General features: G+C 49.9%; 1 protein-coding gene across 3 annotated transcripts; it reads right to left on the bottom strand.

The window, feature by feature from the left end:
- Window positions 1-7,501: 7,501 nt before the first annotated feature.
- Window positions 7,502-11,335, bottom strand: tspan31 (tetraspanin 31). Of its 3 annotated transcripts, none has more exons than XM_023798808.2 (6): window positions 11,120-11,335; window positions 10,384-10,551; window positions 10,014-10,094; window positions 9,779-9,919; window positions 9,066-9,176; window positions 7,502-8,760 (listed from the first exon to the last, which is right to left on the bottom strand). In XM_023798808.2, the coding sequence occupies exons 1-6, from the start codon at window positions 11,180-11,182 to the stop codon at window positions 8,686-8,688; spliced, it is 639 nt and encodes a 212-aa protein (XP_023654576.2). In that variant the 5' UTR covers window positions 11,183-11,335; the 3' UTR covers window positions 7,502-8,685. The 3 variants fall into 3 exon arrangements, with proteins under 3 accessions (XP_023654576.2, XP_023654579.2, XP_023654578.2); XM_023798811.2 differs by having other exon boundaries at window positions 11,254-11,318; XM_023798810.2 differs by having other exon boundaries at window positions 11,063-11,186.
- Window positions 11,336-12,083: the final 748 nt, after the last annotated feature.

The following is a 12,083-nucleotide window of genomic DNA, read 5'->3' as shown; positions in this document are numbered from 1 at the left end:
AGAGGGTGCTGATTTTCTCGCAAAATCATTTAAATTCACAATTACATCACAGCCAAAAATTGCAGCAGATGTTATTGATGCCCAGGCGGCTGTTGCGAGAGGATTTCGCTCATTCCGATTCATTCGTCTCACTGACTCTGCATGTCCAGACGTGGACTTACAGCCTCAGCTTTGTGGGGCTGTAAAGGCTCTGGAGCCGTTAGCAGGACTTAACGAGTTCTGGTTCCCAATGGGGACGCACGGCGCCGTCAGTGAGGAGGGCAGCAAGCTCAGCATCAAGGGCAAAATATCAAGAGAGACAAGGAAATTAAATACCGAATGTATCATAACGTGCAGTAGAACAGCACTCACTGCACTTGACAAAAGTGATTCATAGTGATGATGTCACGGCTGGTAGATCTAAGTGAGGCGAAGTGAAAATTATGGTTGGACGGGTCTGTCGCTGATGAGGTCTGCTGAGCAGGGCTGCTGCAGCATTCCGGACGGAGTGCAGATCCCGGGAATGGCCATTAGCGAGCCTGCGGCTTTCACTGCGCCGTACAGCTGTCCTGTGCAGGGAGGCACTGGGGCCCATTAGCGGCAGGCTGTGGCTGCGATGGGGCTGCTTCACTGGATGCTAGTGGACTTCCTCCTCGTCAGCCATGACTGCTATAAACACCCCGGTGTTTCCAAACATTCCTCTGACTCATCTGTTTATATCTTGCATCTGTGGTCACATGATATCAGGCCTAGTTATGAATAATCACTTATTAAAATGAGTTATTCACTATTTTGTGAACAGGCCTACACACATTTTTTTAGTGCAGCATGTTTGTTTTGCTGCTGGGTGTGCATTTATCCCTGCTGGTGTGAATTCTTTTTTTGACATTATATGTGGGCATGTAATTACAAAGGAGTCCCTGATCCTCTCAGCTTTGTGGGTCTCCTGAAAGCCTTGTGTAGCCATCTCCACCTCCTGTCCACAATGTCCTCTTTCCTTAATGACACATGGTCACATGACCAGTCGATCACATGACTGTTTGCTTAAATGCCTTTCCGAGTCTTTCGTCACGCAGAAAAAACATGGGTAATTGTAATAGCCAGTGCTAATTCCTCACTGAAATCGATACGTGCCCCTTGTAGCCAGTACTGTTCTTAGCCAGTGTGACGTGCTAAGTGAGCATCATCACTGATGCCCCCCCCCCCCCCCGCCACCCCCCGTTTGAGGCAAAGTCAAGTTGGCTCTCAAGCTGGCCCCCCCTCAGATTGTCCGGCCCTGTTCAAAACAATATCAGAAAAACAGAAGACTTTGCAAGCCTTTGTTCCCAGCAGGAAGATAAACAAAACAGGGACTGGAGATGGGAAGAGGGACTTTATTTGGGTACGAGAGAGACGGTGTGGTGAACATGGAGGAACTAAAGACTCTGGCACTGATGCAGGGAGAACAAGCAGAAACACAAAATGGTTACGCAATACCAATGGCACAGGTGACATGAAACACCACCTGACTATTATCTACTTCAGCACCTTTCAGAATGTTTGCCATCCGTTGGGACATCCACCACCCACCAAGATGCCCACCACCGTCTTGTCAGTAACAGGTGTAATCCTGGTGTCGCTGTGGCTCCTTGGTGGAGGTCCTGATTGGTCCTACCTAAACCAAGAGATGTTGGTGGAGATCGCATAGGATATAGAATTGGGCAGAATTGATTATTTTCATGCACGACTAAAGCTCGCACTAAATAGGTTGAGATTGTGACATCTTTGACATTACATAATCCTATTCAAGACATATGAGCAAAATTTATGCAGGACATAGTAAACCTGATTTAATGAGAATTTCAGGATTGTGTTCATACAAGCCTATGGGTAACACTTGACGGTGCACAAATATTTGTAATAATTGTAATACTGTAATAACTCAGTTACTGCTGAAGCACAAATCATGGACATAAAAATGCATCCCAATTCATTAATGAACAAACATGAGATCAGTATTTCACTTCACTTCATGACTTGTTCCTTCAGTGGTTCACAAAGGTTTACAGAATTAACAGATATAGCAACAAATGTAGCAACTGCTTGGGATAAAACATGTGAGGCCGCCTTGTGGGGACATTCATTCATGATGAACGAACACGAGATCAGTATGTAACTAAGACAGTTTGTGGTTAATTAATACATAAGTAATAACATAATACTATATTATTTGTGGCCCATCAAGTAAAGTGTTTCCAGTCTAGGATCTGATATTTCTGTTGCCTGAGGTGCCTTTGCTATAGAAGGTATAATTAATCAGCTTAATTTGGTTGGGAAAGGCTTTGCAAGGAGGAAGTTTAGATGCTTTCCTGAGGGTCTGACGGTCGACCCTCTTCGGATGTTTCCACCAATGGTTGTCAAGCCTCTCTGAGTGCTTCCAGTGAGGTCTTCCTTCATGAAACCCACTGCTTAACCAAGGCGTTGTTATGGCACTTCGAGCGATGTCTGCGTGGCCGTGCGTTTGGGAGGGAACGGGCCCCCGTGCGGCTGCTCCGTGCTGCTCCACCTGCCAGCGTGACTCCATGCTGTATCCGCTGGTGGACAGATGGTGCGTGGCACTGCAGCACCTCCAACTTAATATACGGGGCATATGGGCACGCGGTGTGGGGAGGACGCCAGCCAGGCGGGGCGCTCTCTGGGCACACGCTTCCAGAACGCTCTGTTGGCAGCTCGCTGGACGAACCTTCCGAAGTTTGTCACAGGCTGTCAGACCTGCGGCATGCAGCGCTAATGCAGAGACAGGCCTCAAGACGCAGAAAGATTCCACGGCGATTCCCAAGATTTGAAGGGTTTATGTTTATATTTTGCCCATTTCTGCTTCCGCTGAGACTCACCAGGCCGGATCTCTGTGAACGTCCCGCTAACTGGCATGACTGCGCTGCAGTGCCAGCTGGCAACCACCAGAGGGCAGCATGTCCCATGTCTGCCACTGCCGCAGTGAAATCAAACCACTCCAAAGCTATGAAGCATTTTATGCTTTTTTAGAGGCTTTATAATGGCAGATTCTGCTCTGTATGTTTCAGTAAGTTCACATGAACCCTCTAGGCAATACCAGCTACCGTTGTGAAGCTTCTCGGAGTTACTGGTGACACTCCAAGCTGCCAGTGAGATGGGACACCCTTCGAAGCTTCTTACGTGTCATTAGCATCTCGCCGCTATGTTCCACAGCCCTCCTAACAACCTTTAATTACCTCCTAAACAGCTATAATGCCGAATGGCTGCAAACGGCGAGGAGAGGCTCTCTGGCCGGACCCCGCCTTTACCGCCCTCGCTCTGTGCTTCTCGTCGAGCACCTGGCACCGCCTTGGTCCGCGCCATCTGCAGCGAGCGCGGGGGTCGCCGTGAGCGACAGCTCCCAGCACGCTGCTTCCCCCTGATGGCCGCTTCCTGCCATGTGTTCGCTTTGTTCCTTTTAGGTAATCCCACCTCCCCCCCCCCCCTCCTCTCTCCCCACCGCCCTGCCACTAAACACGCCACTTGTTCTTCAGCCTGCGGACGGCCGTCCTGAAGCAGCGTGGTGCAGGTGACCCCAGGATCTATGCAGTCACTGTGCAGCCGGGTCCGGTGAGCTGCGTGACCGCTTGAAAAAGCACCAGGCCAGCAGAGGCGTGGGCCGGTTTACAGTAAAGTGTCCAGTACATACAACTTGCTGGCATCTGTTATTCAAGCATGAATGATCACTGCAGCAATCAGGTGATGAAGGAGGTGGCTGATGGGTAATTAGCTGGCAGTAGACACTTGCGCTGTGAGGCCAGCATCTCCGGCCAGTGAGGAAGCCGCATTGGAGGTGAACAATTTTAGGGTGAAGGGACTGGAGGTCCTGCAACTTTGGATGGATGGATGGAGATATAACTCATGAGCCCCTGGTTCTGGTTTCATCTATAATGGAGCAGGGAGTGAGCAGAAATAACCACCCCCCTCCCCAAACTCTCTGTGGTGTCTCTACATGCGCCAAACCCCCATCCCACCATGCCGAGGTTGCGCTCTGCTCACGCCATCAGCTGCAGTGCATTAACCCGGGCTGCGGGTTTTATTGCGCTGGACGCCGCAGTCAGCCAGCGAGCCACGCCGTCTCCATCTGCATGCATCACGGCATCCGCGCTAAAGCACCGCCTCCCGCGCATCGCCGCGGTGACACTCGGGCCGGCCGCTCTGCCCGTCGAAGGCCCACAGGCACAAATCACGATCGCTATGGTGAAAATCGCAGGCGAAACGCAGGATCCGGTCTTGGGAATTTTCCATGACGTCAGCGCGGTGTTGGACGCGCGCAGATCAGGCCCTGGCCGTGTCTGACGTGTATAGGCTGTCCGCCCACACTTTTCTATACCATCTGCTGCGTGGCTTTGCTTTCGGGTGCGTCAGAGTCGCCAATGCACCGACGCATATCGCTACATATCAGCGTGACCCCGGCCGCACAAGGTGCCTTATAAGGTTACTGGTTTCGATCGTTGTCTCGGTATTTTTGAAGCATTGCGATCGAAGTCCAGAGCGTGGTTTGCTCAGCTCTGGTAACCAAGTGCTGGTGACCTCACGTCTGCTCGCGTGTCCATTGAGCTCACTTCCTGTTTGGCGCTGTGATTGACTTCCTGGTCCCATTTGGAGAACTGCTTCCTTAGGGATAGGCAGACAAAGGAGGTGTTCGGGAGTGAAGACACATTGCCCTGCGGATGTTATGTAACAGTGAAAGTGGGTGGAGCACATCGCTAAGATGTGTCGCCGCCCTGCTGGTCACCCGTCGGTTGTGGTGACTGTCATGGAGACATGCCAAGAGCATCAGACTGAGACCTGAAAGTGAGTGAGCAGGTCTGCCAGGGGACAAAGCCGTCGCTGTTTATGTTCCAGTCACGGAGGGGTGCTTATTCACCCCAATCAATGATGACACTCATCTTAACCCACAGAAGCTTGGATGTCATTCTGGGAGCCTTGCAAACCCATTCAGGACTTGAATCCATATTCTGTATGTTTAATCGTGAATAATGACTTGGCAGTGTTCTGAAGTACAAGCAGAGGTTGGTAATTCAGTGCAGAGAGTAGAAGTCCAGATCTAGATTTTGTTTCGACCAACCAGCTGAATATAAAGTCACAGTCACAGAATATTCAACTGCTTGGCTGAAACAAAAGCTTGGGTTTCATTTTTACTCTCTGGACCTCTAATTAGAAGAATGTTTTGGGACCTTGGTTGGGAATTTGACCATTGTCTCTGCAGGATTTGATCCCACAACCTTCTGAATGTGGGCACAAACCAGCTGTGCTACTCAGCAACCAAGCTAAGGGTATCGCCACACTTGCTATAGACCAGGGGTGGCCAATCTTATCCGCAAAGGGCCAGTGTGTATGTGGGTTTTCGCTGCAACTTCCTAATTAGATTACTAATTAGAGGACTGATTGGCTGAAGAGTCCTCACACCTGGGTTTGAACAGCTGACCTAAAGGTTATCCCAAAAACCTGCACACACACCGGCCCTTTGCGGATAAGATTGGCCGCCCCTGCTATAGACCAACACAAGAATGAATTTTAAAGCACCCCAGAATGGCATCTTTGATCACCTTAGCCCTACCATTTATCAGTTCTAAGAAGTACCGTGTAAAAAAAACAGTGCTCAAGTTTGACTGACTTGGCAAAATAAAAGTCCAAACCCTCAAAAATTTCCAGCTGACAGCAAGGTGTTGATATCTGAGCTGGTGCCTCCAGATTATTTTCAATCATTTTTTTTTTTTGCCTGCTGTTGAAACAGTTTGCTGAAGCACACAAGGCTACCAGCACACGAACACAAAAAATGAACTGTGATCTTCCTAAGCAGGAGGATACTGTTCTCAGTGGTGCCCTACATCTGACCAGCAACACCCGTGAGCGTAGCGGTTATGTGAATGAGATGAGGTGCCGGCGGGGACAGGGCCGCACGGTGAGCAGCGCCATGAACCGCTCGGGGACCTGGGCACCGTCACGCTTCCAGGACGACGTGACGACAGCTACTGCTCTGCTTCCACGAGCTCGACCGTGACTTCTACATGTATAATCCCAAGGCAGTCACTCCAAAAAGAGGATAATCCTGTCTAAACAGCGCGTGTACCAGAATATGCTAGCTGTTCATGAAGATTAAAAGCACTTTTCTGATCTCTATCATCTATTGAAGCAACAATGAGCCTTTCTCAGTTGGATCAGATGCTGTATAAGAGCTAATGCTGTGGAGCAGAAGACAGCAAGCAAGGGCACACAGCTCTCTGCTGCCCCCAGGTGGTGAGGTGACAGCTCTGCAAATGAACTCAATCTTACAGTGTGACACAGTAGGTGGCAGTATCATCTCACTTTCAGGGTTTTGGGAGGTTGGGGTCCTGATTCCACTGTTACTCTGTCTGCAGTTTAGATGTTTCCCCCGAGCTGATACATCATTAGGGTAACTGGTGTCTCCAAACTGCCCATAGGGGTTGACTGTGACCAGGTTAAGTGGTTGAAAGATGGATGGATGGAATATTATAACAGAAGCCGATAAATTCAATAACGACATGAAAGATATTGCAGGGGACTTCATGACTCGATGAGCACATTTCCAAAAACAAAATCCTACCAGTGAATCATCTACATAAGTAACCTTCATGTTACCTTCAATGTTCATGCCGACATTGGCGGGAATAGGGACAGGAATCTGAAAAGTAAAAACGTTCTGGCGGTTTTCATTTTGGGACTTTTCCATGTTGAGAGAGGAGGAGACAGAGAGCCGCTCTCTCCCCAGCCGATGGGGTTTTGGGATGAGGGCTGACACTCTCGGTGAGGTGCTGTGACAGTGGCATTTCTGCGTCGGTCGGCTAAGCGTTACGAGGCCTTTCGGCCCAGTCTGAAAGTCACTTCCTGTTTGAGGAGGATGCATGCGTACGACGGTGTTGCTCCTCTAGTATCCCAAGGGAAATACCTCCGGCGACAGACCGTAAGTAACGAGTCGGCATGCATGCAGACCTATAGCCGTGAGAGGGGGACTGGAACTGCATCCTTAACATAGTGGAAACACCCCATGGTGAATGATTTGTGACACATTAAATAGCAGTTTGAAGACCTCTGCCTGACACTGAATGTCCACAAAAACATAGGCAGTCTTTATTTGGAAAAACCATTTTCAAAATGCAACTTGCGGGGGGGGGGGGGGGTTACAGTAAAGTGTTAGTGAGAGAGAAAAATATCCTAAACAGGAATGAGGAGCCAAAACACTGAGGAAGGCAGAAAGGGCCCCAGGCTGGAGCACAAGTCACTCAAGGCCCTTGACATCAGAGCCGATTCCCCCAGGTATCACCTCAAGGAGGTCGAGGTCGTCCTCAGGCTCCCCCAACAAAAACAAAAACGCTTTTCACAGACACAGTAAATAGCACAGCTTTTCAGGGAACAAGACATTATCGAAATCGCCAGCCAGATCATCTGAAAAGGAAACTAGCACAAAAAATAAGACAAACACCAACACTGCAAGGAGAGTTGGAGAAACGAAAAGTTACGTACACACACACACACACACACACACACACACACACACACACACACACACACACACACACACACACACACACACACACACACACACACCAAAGTCTCTTGCACCTGGTTCAGTTCATAGTTGCACTTAATTCTGCTCCCTGCTTTCAGCCTTAGTGTGACCACATGAAGAATGATATCCAGCCCCGTGATTCAGCACCTCACACAACATCAAAGGGGCTCGGCTGACAGCACAGGGTGAGGTCTTCTCCTCGGGGGGGGGGGCGGGGGCGGGGGGTTGGGGAAGAGAGAGGACAAATTCAAAAAAGCCAGGACTGGACCCAAGTCCAGCTGCTGGCTCCCACTGAAGACAGAGGAGGCCTGGAGGAGGACCAGAGGAGGCCTGGAGGAGGACCTTTAGTGCTTGCTCCTGCAGGCGGTGTGGAGGAGCAGGGGCGATCGCCAAGGCGCAGGCTACTGTGCATAACTAGGGCATCGGTTAAACAGCTTAAACACAAATACACCAAACTCAACTGTAACTAAGCCAAACATTGAAGATATTTGTGAACTGGGAGGAATCAAGAGGTCACAGAAAAAGAGAGTAAAAGAGTTCTTGTTCCTGCTGGAAAATTCAGTGCATGATCAGCAGCGATGGGATAACGCCACAGCGCCCTCCAGTGGCAGACATGTGCAAAGGTCAAATTAATTAAAAAAAAATAAACAAACAATAAATAAAAAAAGGCAGAGCTGCTGGTTTACCAGGCTGACTATCTAGAGTCAATTGATATGCTGTTAATCTGCTGCTCTAGAATCAGGGTCACCTGACCAATGCAGCCAAATCAGACTGGCAGGTTTTGGTAGCCACCATACTGACGTGCATGAAGGCCACATTAATCAGGGCCCCCACATCTCCCGCAAGCTCTACCAGAAAATGACAGACAAAGAGCATGGGGCTTTACAAGACAGAGCGAGTCACAGAGAGCGAGTCACAGAGAGTCACGCACATGGAGGATGCCCTAGTAGGTGGTCATAATAGCCTGGCTAGGGCGAGCTTCTCTGGTCCTGCTCATCGAGCATGAGAGCAGGATGGGCAGATGCCCCATTAGTGCAGTCAGTGGTTTTCAAAGGACGGGAGGTGAGAAAGGTAACGGCATTGCTGGGTTTGGGGCTGCGCGTGTTCTCTGATCTGAAAGCACACGAATGGCTGGGGGCCTACAGAAAAGCACTTGGGTTTGCTGTGGGGTCCTTCTGATTCCTGTAGCGAGCTGCCAACCACACCCCCAAGATCTGGAAGGGAAAAGAAGTCATGTATCACCACCAGGAGGGGGAGACAGAGAGAGGCCAACGCGTCACCAATAAGAGGTTCGGGGAACCACAGATTCAGGAATGAATGAGAATGAGATCAGGGCTTTCAGATGCACTGTCTGATCTCAGGAAGCAGAGGACACTCAGGAACCGATACTTAAGCATTATGTAGCGTCTGCCACAGTACGACGGTAAAGCTATTTGGTGATCTCCCCCAGTGACGTTTCACGAGGAGGGCTCACGCTCAGCTGGCGGGCCCAGGGCGGCACGAACAGGGCAGAGCTCACCTCCGTGAAGCTGAAGAAGAGGCCGATGCCACCCAGGATCTTCAGGGCCTCCGTGGCATGCTGGAGCATCAGGTCCCCACACGGATGGCAGCGGCTCCTGAGTTTGCAGGGCTGGCAAACATGGGGGGGGGGGGATGTCTGATTTCAGAACAGCCTATAATAGGGCTGCACCAGATCACATTATGACGTTCGCCCATGTGCGTTAGTCAGCAGGGCTTTAGATGACAGCCGTAAAAATTTGTCCGGATGCCAGCTTTTTGGTACTATATGGACGTTCACTTACACCCACGATTTAAGCAGATCAGTAGTATGCCTAAAACATTAATGAGCCATTTTATGACGCCTACAATTTAGTAATCAGTACGAATTCGGGATATCCTTATCGCACGCAGCACACTGTACGGCACCGTTTCGGTAAATCATGGAAGCGATGAGTACTGAAGTCGCGGTGAAGAAAGGGACAGATCAGCTGACATCGTGGATAAACAAGGTAAAAAAAGACGGAGGAGTGGCGGCAGTTTTTGCACTTTGAAGTCCAACACGTTTATTTAACGTTAGGATACCAAATTTATACAAATAACCAACTAGCTAGCTATGACTTCGTTAAAGCTAACTGCTAGCTGTATGCCCCCCAAAGTGACTTATTGAGTGCGGCTCTAGTGACAAACGGAAAGGGCACTGGAGCAGAGCGTCGAAATGACGGCGACTCTCACTGCAGTGCAGTGCTGGTAGTCACTGTCAAACTCAGGCTGGCTGAGCGAGGTGTTCAGAAGGCCACAGCAGTCCAGCTGGTGTTCCAGGTCCTCCCGGGTCATGCTGCTCATCATTTCCCAGGAGGAGTTGAGCAGCTTCTCCTGTTGAGGAGGAAGCGCGAGGCAGACAGGAAGGGGTCAGCTGGAAATGGCGGGTGGAAGGGGGGGGGGGGGGGAGTGGGGGAGGGTCACTCACCTGCTGCTCACGGTTCATAGCCAAACAGGAGCAGGACACACCCAGCTGGAAGAGGAACACGAAAAAGAGGATGACCATGTACTGGAGGAAGGAGGAAGTCAAGGAGACCAAGAGGAAGGGAGGGAAAGGTGTGACAGGAGACGCCGTGGACAACCAGCAAAGAGGAGCAAACCGGCGCTGCCGTCAGACTGAGCGCGAGTGACTTAACCAGAACTGGAACAGCTAAACATTAGGGGGAGGTGCTAGTCATCTGACCTTTGACCTCAAGGGCTGTTTTAACTCTACTCCTCCACCACGGCCTGCCTCTCCTCGGTCATATGGTTTGTTGTGCATTTACACACTATAAACTGCCCCAAATCCAAAAGGATACAAAGAACAGCAGAACTTGGTGGTGTTTGAGCGCTCCAACGAGGCCGACGATGGCGATGAGGAGCAGGAAGACGCCCACGGCGATCACGCCGCCGATGATGTGGATGCTGGACACGATGCCAAAGCCCTTTCCCCAGGCGGCCACGCTGATAAGCACAAGGCCCACCTTCTGCAGGAGGCGGACAGACAGAGTTAACAGCACACACTGAGGAGCCAGACAGATGCCCCCAGGGCAGCCCGTGTGCTCAAGGTTTATAATCAGAATCACGCAGCTGGGCGCAAATGGGCCAGAACACGACCTTACTGTGTAAACGCGGCCCGTGAACTGGGATGCACTGTCTAGGAGGCGACATGACGCACAACCCAACTCTCTCTATTAAGCGAGAACCATGCAGCCTGTGTTTGTTCGCTAAATGCGGACTCGGGGCAGCTGACTAAACAATGCGCTGCACTAACCCTATTACGTACCACTTGTTTTTTTGCCAACGTTTATACAAAGATTTCTAAGAATTAAAAGTCCGAGTACATCGCTATAGCTGCCTGTTATGGCACCAGCCGTGTTAATGTAATATTTGCAAACTGTAAATCAATACAACAAATCAAGCGACATTAATAATAATAATAATAATATAAACCGCGCGTTTAAGGCAGCAAAGAACTTCGGCACCGGGCATTGGTACCGTTTACCGGGCGGTCTTGCACAGGCGTCGGCACGTGTCGCGGCAGCATGGACTCACTATATAAACCACGTTGAGAGAGCAGAGCGCGTTTCTGGAGCAGGTGAAGCCGCCGCAGACCATGGTGCCAAAGCCGGGCTACTCGGACCACTTCAGCGCTTTTTAGAATGATGATCACCCGTAGAGGGGCGTACCGAGGGAGCGCCGACTCCTTAAATGTGAAAATGTATTTCCTCCCAGCGGCGGCGGTCTCCCCGCTTCCGTCACCCCGCACCGTGACGACGGCCGATCCGTGTGGCTGAGATACGGTCCGTCATGCCCGGGTCCCGCCTTCCGACCTGCGCTAAAGGGCATATCGCGATTTCGCGTCTTTAAGGCTTATTTAAAGCCGTCTGGAGCAAAGCAAAGCGCCTGCTGCTCCGGAAGAAATCCTATAACATCATCATAGCATCCAGTACATTAAGATGCCGTCCACACACTTTGCCATCCGTCTTGCAAACGCCCCTAAATTATAATGATATGATATGATATAGGATGACCGTCATGTGTGGAAAACAAGCCCTTCGTTTGTATCACATACACACAGTGTCAGTATCAGTGTCTGTATCACATACACACAGTATCAGTGTCAGTATCAGTGTCTGTATCACATACACACAGTATCACTGTCAGTATCAGTATCACATACACACAGTATCAGTGTCTGTATCACATACACACAGTATCAGTGTCAATATCAGTGTCTGTATCACATACACACAGTATCACCGTCAGTATCAGTATCACATACACACTGTATCACTGTCAGTATCAGTGTCTGTATCTGTATCACATACGCACAGTATCAGTGTCAGTATCAGTGTCTGTATCACATACACACAGTATCAGTATCAGTGTCTGTATCACATACACACAGTATCACTGTCAGTATCAGTATCACATACACACAGTATCAGTGTCTGTATCACATACACACAGTATCAGTGTCAATATCAGTGTCTGTATCACATACACACAGTATCAC

The sequence above is a fragment of the Paramormyrops kingsleyae genome, chromosome 18 (genome assembly GCF_048594095.1).
Source record: "Paramormyrops kingsleyae isolate MSU_618 chromosome 18, PKINGS_0.4, whole genome shotgun sequence".
In the NCBI taxonomy this organism is placed as follows: domain Eukaryota; kingdom Metazoa; phylum Chordata; class Actinopteri; order Osteoglossiformes; family Mormyridae; genus Paramormyrops; species Paramormyrops kingsleyae.
This window is presented reverse-complemented; position numbering and strand designations above follow the sequence as displayed.

Excerpts from the sequence above, each read along its gene's own strand:
- tspan31 (XM_023798808.2), bottom strand. The coding sequence starts at position 11,182 with ATGGTCTGCGGCGGCTTCACCTGCTCCAGAAACGCGCTCTGCTCTCTC. Across the intron at positions 10,095-10,383 it reads ACCAAGTTCTGCTGTTCTTT|TACATGGTCATCCTCTTTTT; the intron begins GTATCCTTTTGG and ends TCCTTCCTCCAG. Across the intron at positions 8,761-9,065 it reads TCTTCTTCAGCTTCACGGAG|ATCTTGGGGGTGTGGTTGGC; the intron begins GTGAGCTCTGCC and ends TTTCCCTTCCAG.